This window comes from Hordeum vulgare, chromosome 3H (assembly GCF_904849725.1).
Source record: "Hordeum vulgare subsp. vulgare chromosome 3H, MorexV3_pseudomolecules_assembly, whole genome shotgun sequence".
Classification (NCBI taxonomy): domain Eukaryota; kingdom Viridiplantae; phylum Streptophyta; class Magnoliopsida; order Poales; family Poaceae; genus Hordeum; species Hordeum vulgare.
Window position 1 is genome coordinate 501,309,940 of NC_058520.1, and position 17,863 is coordinate 501,327,802.

The window sequence follows — 17,863 nt, forward strand, 5'->3', positions numbered from 1 at the left end:
CGAGAGGCAACTGGCAAAAAAGTAAATGCAAGAGATGAGTTTGTGAGACCTACTTGGATAGATCTCTCCTTCCCCGGCAACGGCGCCAGAAATACTTCTGCTACTGCAGCAAAAGACCTTCCAACGGCGCCAGAAACAAGCGTGCCGACGGGAGACTATTCTTGTCTTGATACTCCTCATCAACGGTACCAGGAATCCTTCTGCTACGGCTACGCCTTTAGGGACTTCCTTGGAAAATATGCAAAGGATTCCCTCGTGGCCTTGGAGCCTTGCGTTGGTGTTCCCTCGAAGCGGAAAGGGTGATGTAGCACAACGGCGGTAAGTATTTCCCTCAGTTTTGAGAACCAAGGTTTCGATCCAGTGAAGGATTATCACAAGTACCTGCACAAACACAAAGAGCTTGCACCCAACGCTATGAAGGGGTTATCAATTCCTTATAGATTGTTTGCCAAGTGAGAACTGAAAGCAAAAAGAAACAAAGCAAAGTAAAAGCAAAAGTGGAAACGATAGGTGTGAATAGACCCGGGGGCCGTAGTGTTCACTAGTGGCTTCTCTCATGAAAGCAAGTAGACGGTGGGTGAACAAATTACTGTCGAGCAATTGATAGAACCGCGCAAAGTCGTGACGTTATCTATGGCAATGATTATATCTATAGGCATCACGTCCAAAACAAGTAGACCGATACTTTCTGCATCTACTACTATTACTCCACACGTCGACCGCTATCCAGCATGCATCTAGTGTATTAAGTCCAAAAGAACAGAGTAATGCCTTAAGCAAGATGACATGATGTAGATGGACATTCTCATATCTACGATAAAAGCCCATCTTGTTACCCTTGATGGCAACAACACGATGCGTGCCTTGCTACCCCTTCTGTCACTGGGAAAGGTCACCACACGGTATGAACCCAAAACCAAGCACTTCTCCCATTGCAAGAATCATAGATCTAGTTGGCCAAACAAAACCCAAGACTCGGAGAGACTTACAAGGATATCAAATCATGCAAATAAGAAATCAGCAAAGACTCAAATATATATCATAGATAATCTGATCACAAATCCACAATTCATCGGATCTCGACAATCACACCGCCAAAGAGGATTACATCGGATAGATCTCCATGAAGATCATGGAGAACTTTGTATTGAAGATCCAAGAGAGAGAAGAAGCCATCTAGCTACTAACTACGGACCCGTAGGTCTGAAGTGAACTACTCACGAGTCATTGGAGGGGCGATGATGTTGATGAAGAAGCCCTCCAACTCCAAAGTCCCCTCCGGCAGGGCACCGGGAAGGGTCTCCAGATGAGATCTCGCGGAAACGGAAGCTTGCGGCGGCGGAAAAGTGTTTTCGTGGATGCCCTAATTTTTCTGGATTTTTAGGGAATTTATAGGCCAAAGACCTAGGGCAGGGGAGTGCCAGGGGGGCCACAAGCTTGGTTGCCGCGGCCTCCCCCTGGCCGCGGCAACAGGGCTTGTGGGCCCCCTGTGGGCCCACTTGCTTGGCCCTCAAGTCTCCCGATATTCTTCTGTTCTGGAAAAATTTATTTCGAGGATTTTATTCCGTTTGGACTCCGTTTCAAAATCAGATCTGAAAAGAGTCAAAAACACAGAAAAAACAGGAACTGGGGCTTGGCACTGAATTAATAAGTTAGTCCCAAAAAAGATAAAAAAAGGTAAACAAAACATCCAAAGTTGATAAGATAACAACGTGAAACCATAAAAAAATATAGATACGTTTGAGACGTATCACGCAGCAGAGCCTACATCGGTCGAGCGTCACACGAGCACGAGGCGCGGCACCCGAGCCCGCGACCTCACTGTCGCCACCATATGGGAGCCACCTTCGTGTCATGGATCTCGGCAGGAGGACCAGGGCCGACCCGAGCGACCGAGGACGCCGGCCCACCTCCACCACGCCCCCTGGCCAGAGCCGGCCTAAGCCAGCCGCAGTCTTTGAAGCACACCAGCCACCGCAGCGAGCTGCGTCGCGGCAACCACCGACATCCGTGTGCTCGAGAGCCAGCTCGCCCCGCCTCCAAACGCCAGTTGAAGAAGTGCCCCAGCGCCGCTGTCCCCGGATGCAGCCGAGCTTCGCTGGCCAGAACCTCCGGTGGAGGCAAGGCGAGGGAGGGGAGGGGGTGGGTAAGTGGTGACACTAGGGTTCGGCCCCCCAGTCGCGAGGGAGAGCGACACGGGGAGGAGGGGTTGTATTCTGTCACTTGGCCTTGCCCTAACTAATTTACTTTTTTAATAATAGTGTAAAAAGTCATGTAATTACGCCCGTCGCATTTTTTTTATTACATGTCATTTTCAATTCCCACTGATATTTTAATTTTTAACGCCTCCCCCCTTGAGATGCATCTTGCTCCCTCGGCTCTGTTCGAAATTATTTTTTCTGCCCTCCCCTTCCCTTCCCTTCCCTTCCCTTCCCTTCCCTTCCCATGCCCAGGACGTTCTAAATATAAATCGCCCATTATAATCCCATCTGGCCATCTCTCTCTCGCTCGCCTCCGTCATTTTCCTTTCCTTTGTGCCTTGCGCAACGGGCGAGGCGAGGCGAGGCGTGGCGCCGGAGGAGGCGAAATATAGCTACCCTCTCCATCCAATCCAACCCGCCCCCGATTGCTTTGCTCCGACGGAACCTCGCCGGCCCTCCGCCGTAACCGCAACCGCAAGGTACTAATGCCTTCTCCTGCCGCTCACGCTCCGTTCGTCCCCGCCCGTCCCGCCCCGCCCCGCCCCGCCCCGCCCCGCCGGCCGCTTGTCGATTTGCCCCGTCGATCCATCGTGTCCCTTCGCAAAAATCGCGGAGGGCGACGTGGTTCCGAGGTGCGTCTCGCTTTCGTCCCGGCCCCTGCTTCGGGATGCCACGTCCGGGATTCGGCGAGGGTCGGCCGTGGTCGCGTAGATGGTGTACTGTACGCCCTCTGCTATTCGGTGGGCTTGATGGCTCCGACGACGGAGCTTCGGCCATCGATCGCGTGCCCCCGTCGCCCGTGCGCAATGCGGCGGCGGGAGGTTTCGCCTCGTGTTTTTTTTTTTCCATTTTTCCTTCTCTCTCTCTCTCTCCCTCTCGCCGTTTCCTCGGATTTTTGGGTCGACGGTTTCGGTTTATCGGTCGCGCGCGGCGGCGTGCCGTCCGGGACTCGCGGCCGTTTCCCTTTGATCGCTGTGGTGGTTTCTTCCGGCCGACGGCGCGTGCCATTGTCGCCCGGGCATCGATTCCGTGCCCCAATTGGTCGCAACGTGCGGGTGTTTTTTTTTTCTCTTTCGAGCTGGCGGTTTGAATGATGGCACAAAAGGTTGCCCCTGTCGCGCACCTTTCCTGACCCCCCATCCCCTGTATTCTTCTTGATTCCTTCGTGGGCTTTGTGCCTTGCCTTATTTAGTCAGGTTTATGTACGTATCTTCTTCAGCACATTTTGATAGCTAGTACGTGTTACTTATCGTTTTCTATTTTCCTGCAAGTTGTTGCGCGTAATTAGAGGTGCCACGCGCTGTTCTGAGTTGTTTTGCATTTGATACATTCTCCAATATAATCCATGTTGCCCTACCTGATTTTTAGTGTTTAGAGGGATGGCAGTCGGGGATTTTGATCTTTTACCACATTTTATCAGGGGTTTGATGATTTGCCATCAAAGCATGCAATTAGCTGCTGCCGTTTTGGATTCATATCTGGCTCCATGATGATGGGGACCTCAATGACTATCTTACTTAAACTGAACTGTGGCTCTAGCAATTGTTATTAGTAGGATCCACTCCTTGGCTTCGGCACTACGTTGTTGAATTATTCACAGCTTCTACTCTTTCAGTATAGAGTATACACTCAAAATCTTCGGTGCATGCTTCTGTTTGCTGTTTTATAAGTACTATGAAAGGGACACATGATAGGGATTGATTCTTTATTTGGCTTCTGTGTCGTATTTTATGGCATGAATAGCTTCTTTAGGTGATCGGATTCGTGTAGTTCACGATTATGCATTTAAGTGGCAGTTGGGTGTTGTACTTCATGCAAGATTATTCTGAGCGCTGTGTCGCAATGACTCATATCTTGGTTGTTCTTCTATGGTCAACTGGATGTCATAAAAACTATTGTTAATTTTAGTGTGGTCATTTCACAATTCTGGCTTCTCTATGGCTCAAAAAGTAACTTGTTATGTGACTTATCTCTTTCATCAGGCTGCTGAGTCAAGATATAGGAATTGATGGATCTGTCCACAACCTCTGTTATGGCGGCCAAGGCCTACTCGTACAAAGCAGAGTTACTGGTTAAGGAGTATCTTCTTGCAGATTCATATGTTTCGTACACTGCTATGCTTGGTGGGATCCTGATGTGCAAGATGGTATTATTCACCCTCTTATCTGTTGACATTTATGATCATGTCACCTGTGAATTTAGTGATGCTCACATGATTCATGTATTTAGATGGAAGAAATAAATAGATGCTAGTATTATTGCATTTTTGCTTAACTTCACTGTGTGAAAATTGTGGACTACTGAACAACCATTTGTACTATATGAATGTTAATATAAGCAGGTTCCTGTAATATCTAATGTAGGATATGCAAATTCTCAGTTTAGCTTGACATCTAATTATGAATATGTTGATGGCTACCCACCACATCTGATCCTAAGCCGTGGTTGCATCTGAAATCAGTTGAAGCTATGTAAGTTTTAAACTCACATGCAAGCTGTGATGAATTTTCAAATTACAGTCATGAAAGAGATTCAACTGTTTGTTCGTAATGGTTTTGTTTTACTATGAGCAGTTAAGTTCTTAAGTAAAATTCGTGATACTCAATACAAGATTTTCAAAACCAAGTATGTTACCGTTTAGCCAGCAAAAATAACCTAATCCTACGTCACATTTTTTTTAACCTAATCCTATCAATATATTAGCCATTTTCTTAATCAATATTTGTCTGCGATGGGAAATAGAAGTTGCATCACAATGTATGTATGTTTTTAATCTGTATTATACATGTTGGCTTCAGTATATTACCATATATGTTTAACACCGCAGCAATTTCCTTTTTTTGCCCTTTGTGTGTGTGTGTCTGTGTACGCCAGGAGCCCAGGATCCCTTACCATACCTTATGTACCATCTGTAATCTTTAGGCAATAGTGGTATGTATACGTAGCAAGTTATTAACTATTCTGCGATGTGACACATATGGCAGCATGCACATGATAATCATCAATTCTAGCATTATTTTCAGTGTTTGACTTTTCAAAAACCTTTGCACTCACTCACCCATACAACCACCTATGATTTTCTCTTGTTTTAATGTACATACATTTATGTTAACCCTGAAATTCTTGCATGGAACAAGTTATGATTGACCTGTGTGTACCAGAACTCTGTAGTCTATACCTTTCTTGGCTACAAATTTCCTTTTGGTTTGCAGGTCTATGACATCACACACTTAGTCAGCTCATTCTTCTACAAGTGTTATGCTTCTCTTACAAAAGCCCAAAAGCTTGAGTGGAACAACAGGTGAAGCCATCTGCTTGCAAAATTTATGTCCAATTTCACGCTGTGCTTATTGACATATCAACTCACGACCAACCTTTCACGTATTCTAGGGGCATCTCCACTGTCCATGCAATTTTCATCACATTCATGTCAGTGTACCTAGTATTCTTCTCCGACCTATTCTCTGATAAGCTGGATGGACCAGTAACTTTCCGGAGTTCAAAGCTCTCTGATATTACACTAGCGGTAAAGTACTATTTTGTTCCCATTCAAGAAATTCCTATGTTATCATGAATTTTATATTTGCCTCATATCGGCATAATTTCAATTTGTCCAGGTTTCTGTTGGGTACTTCATCACTGACATTGCTATGATATTTTGGGTTTATCCTTCCCTAGGCGGAATGGAGTATGTAAGTGCCCTTATATGATATCTCTGGGTTGCATCTTTGATCCACGTGTTAATTTTCATTGTTTTTGTTCAATTATCATTGCTGCATTTTGTTATGTATTATTCACTATTTGTTGACCATTGGCAGGTTCTTCATCATTTCCTGTCACTTGTTTCCATAGTCTATTCTGTGTATTCTGGGGAAGGCCAGCTGTATACATACATGGTTCTCATCTCTGAAGGAACCACACCTGGAATCAACCTCCGCTGGTATTTATTTTGATTCAATGAATGCACAATATTTCTCGGTCATTATTGTTATTTCATTCGACCTGACCTTTCCTGTTACCTTCTGTTACGAAGGTATCTTGATACTGCTGGACTGAAAAGATCCAAGGCCTATATCGTAAATGGTACCTTAATGGTTGCTGCATGGCTGGTAAGTGGAAGTTTCTACAAAGTAGTGTTATAGGATTCACTTTATTTCAGGCAACTGATCAAAAGTTAATTGGTCTTCACTCTTCAGTATGCTTCAATGTGTGCATACATGAATGAGCATTTCAAATTGTACAGCCCGATCAAAAACATATATTTTGTTATGTGAATATGCTTCAAGCTAAGGTTTTTCTACTCCTTTATACACTCTATTCCACTATGCCCTTTTTAAAATTGCAGCTAGTGGAATATCTCAACCTTTATAATAGACAGGGTCTTTTATTTTGTTTGTGTTCTTTATAATTCACATTGGACATTTGCTAACTCGTCTTGGGGACTGGGATACAGTATTAGCAATTAGTCTTGTGATTCTAGAGAAACTTAACGCACAAGTTGAAATATTAATGCTATCATACCCCCAGATGTTTCTGTGCCGAGGCCTTGCTGTAGTTTTAGTTTAACCATACTAGGTTTTCCCTGGATTCTTTGGCTTTGTCTCAGTTTTTGTTTCTTGCTAAGCCCTTGGTGCGTTCCTGTTTCTGTTTCTGCTTCCATCTTTTCTTTTAGCTTGCTGTACTTTGGTCTTGCTTTGGCTCTCTGTAATCGACCTGTTGGCTAACTCAGCAAGCCTTTATTCTGCTTGTGAAGTCTCTGCAATTTTCTCTCTAACGTAGTCAACTATTTGTGTAATACAGGTGGCACGGATAATTCTCTTCATCTACTTGTTCTACCATATCTACTTCCACTATGATGACGTAATTCCTAGTACTTGGGTGCCAGCACATAACTATGGGACAACTATCACATCGATGGTTCTGAAACTAAATTTGATCTGAACTATTGACAGGTGATGCAGATGCGGTTCTTCAGCTGCCTTCTGATATTTGGCGTGCCCTCGATACTACTCATCATGAATACGATATGGTTTGCAAAGATCTTGAGAGGCCTTAAAAAGACGCTAGCCAAGAGGGAGTGAAGAGGAGAAGAATAGCAGCAGATGCAAACTCGTGTCCGCCCATCTACACAAACCATCACCCTGCCATACAGTCACATAAAACTACATATACTCCCAAGTAAAGCTAGATAGTGCGACTCGCAGCACAAGCTAAAACCCCATGTACATGATCCAGAAGTATGCTTGAGCACGGCCTCACATTTTCCACGGATATTCTCCGTCTTGTACATATATACCCGTCTGGATATTGCTTAGGAAGCTTCAAACTGCTTGTGCATTGAATGCTTCTAAGCCTCGACCACTGACATTGAGATAGTCGTTGGTCATCAAACTGACCTTTGAAAGGTTGAAACCTAGCATCCGTTTTCAGTTGCGACTTACGACTCTGAATGTGAAGCCGGTATTCGTTCTCGACTTTCTGAATCTTAACTGTAGTGGCTCATTATCTTACCATTGCAAGTAAACCCTGTTCAATCTTGGTGTGCAGCTCTGTAGCTCACCGTTTGTGATCACTACCATGTGTTACCCCCTTTGATCTGTTTTCTATTTATCGCGCAAAATCGCCTCGATTACAATAAGGAGCGTAAAACACAACCTGCTCCAGGGTCTATAATCTATATCTGACAGGAGCAGTTCTTCGTGTGATATTGAAATGGTGATTATTCTTTTCTTTTGTGATAAAGTGCACATAATAATACTCTGCTGTGGTATAAATTGCGGCAACAGGTGTGTGTTTGTGTGTGTTACGTGAGGCTACGGCTAAGCAGGCCCTGAAACGAGACGAAGAGGTCCTTGTTCTCTGCGCCGAAGATCTGGTCCGCCTTGTCGAGCGTCTCCTGCACCAACACCACAGCAATATTGTACTATACCTCAAGATCTGAATCCGAAAGAAACCACGGATCGAGCTGGAAAGCGTTCCCAGTTACCTCTTGGGATTGCCGGTGAGCGTTGAGCTCCTTGATGTTGGCGAGGAAAGCAGCAAACTGTTCGTAGGACAGACGGCTCCTGAGGATGAAGAAAACAAGGAGGGAAATATCAAATAAGTTGATGCCATGCCATGTTTTTTCTGTCAAAACAAAACGAGAGGTAGCGAGTGGTACCTTGCTTGACGGAAGAACTCCTTGCCATCTATCCTCGTCGTGCGCCCTGAAAAAAAAAAAAACAGAGCGCGCAGAAAATGAAGAACAATCTCCACATGAATGCCGACGAACTCTTGTGTGGAACAAAGATGGGATCGAGAACCTTCGTTCTACCTCTACCTGAGACTGAGTGCCCACGAGGGGGCGAGTTGGCCGCAGAGGACATCTTGCTCGACGGGAGCCACGCCGACATGGCCATGTGGCCTTCGAGCCGCGGGGAAGTGGCGGTGCCGGCGCCGCTGCTGCCGGAGGACAGCTTCGGCGACACGGCCGTGGAGTACCGTCTAGGGGAGGAGGCGCGGGACGTCAGCTTCGGGGACACGGCAGTGGAGTATCTCCTGGCGGAGGCGGCGGAGGAGGACCTCTGCTTCGGCGCAGGGTCGGCGATGAGGCGCGGAGTCATGTGCGTGATGGTGAGTTTCTGCTCGAACGGCCTTGCCACTGTCAACGTGCACGGGAAAGAAGCACCGTAGGGCTGTTGAGAACTCTGTCGTTGTGCTACAGATAGGTACGTATATTAGTAGAAATGTTGTTGATCGTTGCATACCTTCCTGGTTTACGCTTTCGGCTTCGGATGATCCGTCGGCGGCTCGGGTGGTGGATGATGCAGGAGCAGCAGGATTATTGCTCGCCGATGCGTCTTCGGGGATGCCGCCAGAAGAATTATTAGCACAGATGGAATGAAACACAATGAGCTGCTAGCTAGGGATGAAAATTGTCCAAGAGGAAGGGCAGCGATCATGTATATGTATATATACCTCTCCAGGAACTTGCTTTGGCGACCGATTGCTCGCAGGTTCTGATGTCCACTGTTTCCTGGCTCTGCAGAGCACGAGACACGTGATGATTCATGAGTAATACTCGTATTAGCAATGCATTATGCATACAGAGGATCAGAGAGAGGAGCTTACTGAAGAATTATCATCGCCTAGTGACTGCATCAGGTGCCTCTTGAATGTCTCCAGCTGCAAGTGGAAAGCCACCAGAAAAGTTACTAATGAATGCTGCGAGGAGAAGAGCCGTGCGACCGCAGATCACAGATGGCGTCACCTTGGCGAGGTCCCTGGCCAGCTTCCTGGACGTCTGGACGAGCGAGTCCCTCTCCTTCACCAGCTTAGCCTTGGCGGCAGGCAACAACAAGAGCAAGGACAAAAAACCTCAGCACCAGCGAAACCGAATTAGCGGCGAGGCGACCGAGGTTTACGTACGTTGTCTTGGAGAACGGTGCGGAGGCGGGCGTCGGCGTCGCGGAGGGCCTGGTCGAGCGCGTCGGCCCTGTCGGCGAGCTCGGCGGCGAGGCGGTCCTTGTCGGCCAGCTTCTGGCGGAGGCGCGCGGCCTCGTGCTCGAGGCGGGAGGCGCGCGCGGCCACGGCCGCGGCGGTGATCTTGCGGGCCACCTCCAGCTGGTCGTACGGGTCCGGCGGCAGCGCGGCCGCGATGGCCTCGGACAGCCCGGCGCCCTCGGCGGGGGTAGGCGGCGCCGGCGGGGCCGCGCCGGCGTGGGCGCCCGGGGTCTGCGTCATCGATCGGGCGACTGGGGTTGGGGTTGGGGTTGGAATGGAGCGCAGTACGTGGTGGTGGACTGGTGGTGGTGAGATCCGAAGCGGGGAGGAGGGGGTTATCGGGGGGCGGGAAGGGAGCAAGGAAGGAATGTGGTGCTGGTGCTGGTGCTGGTGGCGATCGAGGACGAGGAGAGGAGCCGCGGCCATCGCTTGCGTTTGAATAATGAATAGGCGCCCTGCACGTGGGTTTCCGCTTTGGCTCTTGGAACGCGCCTACCACGTACATCCGCGGAAGATACGAGAAATCCCTGCGAAACAGCTACGGGAGTCGGGGATAGGTGGTCCGTGGTCCGTGCTCCAAGTCTGTAGATATCTTCCCGGCCGTAGGTTTTGCATTTCCGTTGTCGATGGAGGCACAGTCGACCGTGCATGGCCGGCCGCCATGAGGCTCACTCTTGACTCTTGAGCGTCCGGGGCATGCCATGCCATTCATGGAGACACTGCTATAGGCCTACAGCTGGTCGCGACTGGCATGGTAGTACGTATGTTATTTGCAGTGCAGTGAAGTACATGAAAAAACACCGGGTAGGTATTGATCAGTCGTTGTAGTATAGTGGTGAGTATTCCCGCCTGTCACGCGGGTGACCCGGGTTCGATCCCCGGCAACGGCGTTTTTTCTTTTCGGCTTGATGGTACGCAACGGCGTTTTTTCTTTTCGGCTTGATGGTACATTGGTCGATGTGGGCTCATTGGGCCGCACACCGAAGCCCGGTAGATAGCGGTTTAATTGGTCGATGTGGGATCATTGAACCGCATACTGAAGCCCGGTACTCTACAAAACATGAATTTGTCTTTTTATATATAAAAGCCCCTCAAAATTACTATATGAAAATCATTTCACTAATTTTATATAATCAGTTTAATAATTTATTAAAGAAAAAATGTTAGATTCAACCGGCTGATTTCACGCCTCCTTAAACCGTTTGCTTTGCTCGCCACGTGTTCACTAAACCTACCCACCATTCGTGAATTCCCATCCTTATTTTCAGCCACACACGTGAAAGCACCCACTCCTTATCTCTTTTCTTCAGATCCCTTTCATCTCCATCGCGACTCTCTACCACTGCTCCTCACCATGGCCATGCTTCTGCTTTCTTTGCCGCTACAGCTGCTGCTCTGAGACCCGTCTCAGGTGGATGAGGGCGCCGGACTACAGACGGCCAGCTGCTGGCTTGTCGCTAAAGAGGGGGAGGGGGGCTAACCCGCCCGTGCTGCAAGGTGGAGCGCCCGCACGGAAATGCAATGGAGCGCGCGGTGCTGGGACGGTGAATGTAGAGAGTGGCCAACGAGAATGCTGCAACTCCGGCGATGCTGCCTTGAAGCTGTTGGGAGCAACGCCGGGCCGTCGGAAGAATAGCCGACGCAACAATGAAGGTTCGTCGGGACACGCCGGTGATGCGTTGGAGCTTTGTCGGGGCTGAAATGGAGCTTCGTCGGACGCGTCGGTGCTGCGTCGGAGCTCTGCTGAAGCTGTAATGGAGCTTCGCCGGATGTGTGGGTGCTGCGTTGGAGCTCCGTCGAAGCTGCAATGGAGCTTCGTCGGATGCTCCGGTGCTTCGATGGAGCTCCGCCACTGCTGCAATGGAGGTTCACTGGACGTCATCGGTGTTGCGTTGGAGCTTTGCTGGATGACAACGGTGCGCAAGAAAAGTTACAGTGGAGTTGGGTACACGTTGTTGCACTGAAGCAGTCGCACGTCTACTGATGCCGTGGCGTTGCTGTAATCCAACGGCCACTAGCAGGCAGATCAAACGGCTGTCTAGACGGAGGATTCTTTCAAGAAATCATCTGGCTGATTCGTAGTAGTGGCCTTTGTTAAATCTTTGAATATTGTAAAAAGATAATTTAGAGAAAAGTTATTGTATGTGCAAAGAAATTATACTCACATACATCTTGCGAAATTCTAGTGTCGCTTTTATTCTTTGTTAGTTGGATTTTAATTTTAGTAAGGCAATAGTTAGCAACACAAAAGCTACGAGAAAATGGGATTTGCGGGAAACAAAACAATGGTAACTAGATGATGCCCGGCGCGTTGCTGCGGAACTCAAGCCAATAAAATCATAAGATAAAGAATAGAAATTTTTATATAATCATAATTGCTAGTTACATGAGAAACATAAACATATGTAAGGCCTCTTTGCCAACTGATTACTTGAACATGTGTTAGTTTGTTCCTTTGATGTTTGCCTAGACTGGCTTTGCTTTTTATTGTTTTGTATGACATAGATACATGTCCTTGTCGACATGACAAAACAAATATCTACACACACAATCCCGCTAAGAAGGCGATCGCCAGGAATTGCCCCAGCGACACCGGCCGCCACCGGTCCCTGCCTCCTCCGTTGCCCACTCCGGCGACGTGAGGAGGTGGGGACCACGGCGCTGTGACACCGGCTTGTTGTTAAGGTTAGTCTAGTGTTTTCTTGGGACGCCGTTGGGGTGGTGGGAGCGGCGTCCGGGCAAATAAATCTGCCTCAACTCTATTCCCACACCGGCGGCGACCTTCACGGCGGCGTCTTGGAGTTGATGGCAACGTGTGCTGCTCGGTCCTTCAGATCGGCGGCTTGGTCTTCTCGCCGTTCTTCAGATCCGGCGAGATCAGTTTCTCGGTCTGTCGCTGGCGTTCGTGGTTATTCGCGACGGCGCTGGCGGCCGGGGCGAGGTGGTTCTTCTGGAGCGAGGATGTCGGTCCGAAGGTGGTGGATCTGCCGTTCCTCTCCAACTTTGTTGATGGGAGACGACAAATCTTGGTCCAAGACAGAACGGGGACGTCCCTCGGTCGACGTGCCACAGCGACATGTGCCTTGCTGCGTGCAGCGGGCCTGTTCATCGACTCACAAAGACTCGTTGGCGATGGTGCTTTCTCTGATCTTGGGATGGTGGAGGCTCGGCGTCTCTTCCGGCGTTCGCCTCGGCGGCACTGGAGTTGGGCGGCGGCCGTTCGCTATGGTGGTTGCAGGAAACCATAGGGATCGTCTTGTATTTCTCGATCTCTTAGGTTTTTATCTGCAAATTCAGGATAATCATTTTATCCCGGTTTGTCTTTTAGTTTCCACGTGTGTTGCTTATTGTAACTTGTTCTTTGATTAATGTAACATGTGGTTCTCTAAAAAAAAAAGAGATGAAGCGAGTTAATTTTAGTAGACTAATGCAGCCTCAGGATGTTGGTATTGCTGCTAAAAAATAGTAATCAGGTAATATAGTAATCAATGTCAAAAATTAATAATCTAAATGAATTCCAGTGACACAAACCATACAACCAAAACTATATTCAGCTCCCTTAGTGTGTGAGAGCGCCCGCCTAAATTAGGCTACTCCCCTTTAGTCTTTTCAGGTCTCAAAGCAGTACCTCTTTTCCAGGTTGAATGTATCGAACATCATCTTCTGGTCCTCCATTATGAAAACAATAATGTTATTTACAGATAAAATGTACTCTAGCTTGTGAGGGAAAGGAATGATAGGAAGTTGTCCAATGTCTAAACACTGGTTTGAACGTGTTGGCATTGTAGATTCAGTAACAACTCCATCATGTTGTAGAGCGGAGAGCAAAAATCTCATTGCCAATGTCAAGAATAGACAATGAAATCTACACTCAACATACAGATTAGAATCATTCTGAAGTCTGAACTGTTAAACATGTTCACATATCAACCAAAATCCAGTTTCAGCATCATCCATAATTAATTTATTTTATCATGCCAAACAGAGCGGTGCATACCTGACACTCATGATGTCAATGTCAGGTATATATTTCTTCATGTACTTCTGCCCTTTTTAGACGAAACACTCGGTGTCTTTCACAACTGATGATTGCCCCTTGTAGTAATTAACTGAACATTGTTCTATTTTCTCAAACATATTCAACAGGGATTACCTCATCACCAAGCCATGTGCTGAACTGCTGATTACATAATCAATGGACATCAAGATATGTGAGGCTCGTGCAGAATCTGCATCCACTTCCAGCTTGCTACCTTGGTATAAAATTTCGTAGAGGGCCTGCAAGGAAGCGTTTAGAAATCTAGCAAATATATAATCATGTGCCACAAATCTGATAGAGCCTATGTTATTGCAAAATCTAGGAACCGTGTCTTATTTAGGATAACTAATTGGAACAATACAACCAGGATTACGTGGCATTTTTATTGACAACGGCGAGGAGGACATCGTCGCCTCGGTCGCGTTTCGGCCGGATGCCGGTCAGATAGAGTGCGCTCCTGGTCATGAGCGCCTGCCCATCCACCTCCATAGCCGGTGCCTCACCGTAACAGATGGGATGGAGATACCACCCATGGAGCTTGGTGCGGTGATATTCGAGAGTCTCCCGCCAATGGGGAAGAAGAAGATGTAGTAGCATCAACAGATTCGGGCAGAGGCAGAGCTCGTATCAGCAGGGCAGCTGACCACATCAATTGGTCCAGAGTGCTAGATGAACTGCGCGTGCTAGATGTTCAGCAACCAATAACCCACGACAAGGCGCATGGAGGTGGCAGAAGGAGGTGAGACCGTGAGAGCAGAGGCGTGGTGCGCCGCCATGCATCTTGAGCGACACAGAGAGACAAATGGAGGCATCGAGAGAGATGTAGGATCATGAGAGAGGAGAGTTGAGGGAGTAATAACCCGCAGAAGAGGAACTCCTTGATTGATTTGTCAGTTACGGGAGGCGGAATAGGAATCGCAAGGATGCGAAGAGATCGGGGAAGCGAACGGACGATTTGTTTGCGGTGGAACCGGACATGGAGCTAAAAACAAATTCTCTCGCTGTTAGCTGACATGGCTGCCGTGGGAACTATTTTTCTGAGATGACATGGTGGATGACGTGGATAGGCTGCATGTTAAGAGAAATAGGCTAGTGGGAGGCTCATATTTAGATATAGAAGATATGCCATGGACTACGTTTAGCGACCATAGGGACAGCACGATCGATTGTTGCCGCACGAAGGACTCGGTATCTATTGTTGGCCCTTTCGTATTGGAAGGTTACCGTGCTTATTAAGATGGATCTGGACCAACATTTTAGTGTATGTTACTACAATGTTATCCCCAAGGACTTTTGAACCCGGCACCCCACTTCACCTTATTGTCATCGGCTTGTGGTTTACTAGATGACATGTTGCGCCCTTGGCGCAAAGACCAACTACATGAAACAAAGCAGCTTGCGAGCAACATCTTTTAAAAAATGTACCAGTTCATAAGGTTGTCCATAAGGAAAAGTGATTCCTATGGCAATGCAATTTTTCACAGCTATGAGGATCTCCTTCGCTTATCATGACCTTCGATTTTCCATCCAACGAACAATATTAGTCGTACTAATTGATGTATTGATAAAACAAAAAACATGCTAATGTGTGGGGTTTTCTGTTAATGCATGTACATAAATTCATTTTTAGTACATGGGTATAAAAATAAATTACATAAATAATGAAATTTATTGATAATACATTGGTAGTTTAGGACAACACCGACGCAGCTTCGCCCAAGATGGTGGAGATCACGACACCGGAAAAGACCTCGGCCATGGGAACAAACCCTCTATACTGACCCTGGATCACCAAAGATCAACAAGTCCTCTCATATCTACTTAATTCGAGTTGTGGATGGCGGTCGCAACCCTCTTTTCCTCCCAGTCGCAGACTCGGATCAAAAAACGCGAGAATTGTAATCACCACCACCAAGAAGGGCGCCATGACATGCTCTACCTACATGTAGAAGATGAAAAGTCTGACACACAAACTAGTAACTGATGGTCGTCCGATGTCAGATGCGGAAATGGTGGACTACATCCTGGTAGGACTAGATCACGACTATAATTATGTAGTTGCGGGAATCGATGTCGTTGAGAATGCAAGATGATCTCTTAGTCAAAATTTCGGCATTCCATCATAGGATGGAAATGTTGGGAAATTCTTCCTCGGGCGGCTTCCACAAGTGTGCAAACGCGGCATGCAGAGCCCGTGGTTAGTCCCGCGACAGATCCAGTCATGAGCGAAGCACAAGAGGGTGCAACAGCCGTGGTGATCGCCAACACTCTCCTGCTGGTAGTGGCATCGATTACACAGGACGCCCTCGATAGCAACAACAACGTTAAGGACACGGTTAGCAGCAACGTGACAACCCTGAGTGTCAAATATGCTACAAGCGTCATCCAGGGGGTGCATGCATCTATTGGTGGTGTTATGAAGAATATCAAGAAGAAAAGGGGCACATGTTGTCTCCTATGTTGTGGAGACCAACTCGTATGTCGACACCGAAGCTAACAACCACTTCAAGAGAATTTGAAAAGTTAACGATGCAGGAGAAGTACAATGGAGGCGACCAAGTTCACACAACGAGTGGTTATAGTATGAAAATCACACATATTGGTAGTTCAATTGTTAAAAAAACCGTGAAAATTTGCATATGAACAATATCTTGCATGTTCCTCACACATCCCAAAAACTCGTTTCAGTGCATTGATCTACCCTTGACAATAATGTTCTCATAGAATTCTACCCTTGTTTTTTTAATTAAGGGCTTCGCAATGAGGAGAATCATATTTAGAGGACGATGCATGGGAGGACTCTACCCACTCATATCATCACCATCATAGTCCAAGGAACAAGCATGCATCGCCATAAAGCCATCTTCAACAAATTGGCACAGTCGCTTGGGTCATCCATCATCAGTTATTGTTAGATATGTTATTAACAAAAATAAATTCTCATATGAGTCTAGTAGTAGTGAGTGAGTTTGTGATCCATGTCAATATGCTAAAATTCATCAGTTACCTTATCTTATTTCTACTAGTGTATCCACCACTCCATTGCAACTCATATTTTCAGATGTATGGGGGCCTGCCCCTAATCGATTTGGTATATTTTCTTACGAATATAGTAAATTTACTTGGACTTACTTGTTAAATAAATGATCTCATGTTTTCCAAGTTTTTATCAACTTTGAAAATCTCATTGAATCGCAAACTGAACTCCAAAATCATTGGCATGCAAACCGATTGGGGAGGTGAGTATGAGAAACTCAATTCTTTTTTCCAAAAACATGGCATCTCACATCTTGTCTCTTGTCTAGATGCTCACCAACAAAACAGATCAGCTGAAAGGAAGCATCATCATATTGTTCATGTAGGCCTGCATTGCTAGCAAATGCATCAATACTACTAAAATTATGGGATGACGTATTCTTAAATTCCACATATCTTATCAAGTTGCTTCCTAGCAAGGTCATCAAAACTTGAAACACCCATCACATGTCTCCTTGGTGTCACCCCCAAAATACACATCTCTTCGCATAGTTGGTTGTGCGTATTGACCAAATCTTAGACACTACAACACTCGAAACTCGCTTTTCGTTCAAAAAGTAAATCTTTCTCGGTTATAGCCCCATGCATAAGGGGGTAAAATGCCTTGATGTTCCCAATGGTAGGGTCTACATATAGAGAGATGTTGTTTTTGATGGAATTGGAATTTCATATTACCTTCTGTCATATCAACAACTGCACCTATGATTCGTAGAAACGGTCTACCAAGTATTATAGGATGAGACGGATTATATACAATATCAAGTACAATGAAATCCACGGGTACATAATTTACATTAGCAAGCATGAGGATGTCATTAATCCTACCCAATGATTTCTTAATTGTTGAATCCGAAAAATGCAAGTTGAGGGAACATTGATCAATATCAGTGAGACATATAACATCACATAACTATTTTGGTAAAGTAGAGACACTAGCTCCTAGGTCACACAAAGCATTACATTCATAATTTTTAATCTTGATTTTAATTGTAGGCTCTGATTCACCTAGTTCAAGTTTTTCTTCTTGAGCTTTAATGAGGGCTTCTACTATATGTCTAGTAAAAGCCTTATTTTGCTTACAAGAATTAGGTGAATTAATCATGGA

The 17,863-nt window shown here is 46.5% G+C and overlaps 2 protein-coding genes and 1 non-coding gene across 3 annotated transcripts; 2 read left to right on the top strand and 1 right to left on the bottom strand.

Annotated features, from left to right (window-relative positions):
* The first annotated feature begins 2,498 nt into the window (after positions 1-2,498).
* Positions 2,499-7,617, top strand: LOC123444509 (TLC domain-containing protein 4-like). Its single transcript, XM_045121239.1, has 9 exons — positions 2,499-2,680; positions 4,184-4,347; positions 5,414-5,502; positions 5,592-5,727; positions 5,819-5,893; positions 6,020-6,141; positions 6,235-6,310; positions 7,002-7,061; positions 7,154-7,617. The coding sequence occupies exons 2-9, from the start codon at positions 4,210-4,212 to the stop codon at positions 7,280-7,282; spliced, it is 825 nt and encodes a 274-aa protein (XP_044977174.1). The 5' UTR covers positions 2,499-2,680; positions 4,184-4,209; the 3' UTR covers positions 7,283-7,617.
* A 77-nt stretch (positions 7,618-7,694) lies between these two features.
* On the bottom strand, positions 7,695-9,923 carry LOC123441929 (uncharacterized protein At4g15545-like). Its single transcript, XM_045118096.1, has 9 exons — positions 9,609-9,923; positions 9,451-9,519; positions 9,312-9,365; positions 9,159-9,222; positions 8,948-9,040; positions 8,521-8,841; positions 8,362-8,407; positions 8,188-8,266; positions 7,695-8,097 (listed from the first exon to the last, which is right to left on the bottom strand). Exons 1-9 carry the CDS (start codon positions 9,921-9,923, stop codon positions 8,005-8,007), a joined length of 1,134 nt encoding a protein of 377 aa, XP_044974031.1. The 3' UTR covers positions 7,695-8,004.
* Positions 9,924-10,501: 578 nt separating this feature from the next.
* On the top strand, positions 10,502-10,573 carry TRNAD-GUC. Its single transcript has one exon. It is a non-coding gene; the product is annotated as a tRNA-Asp (tRNA).
* Positions 10,574-17,863: the final 7,290 nt, after the last annotated feature.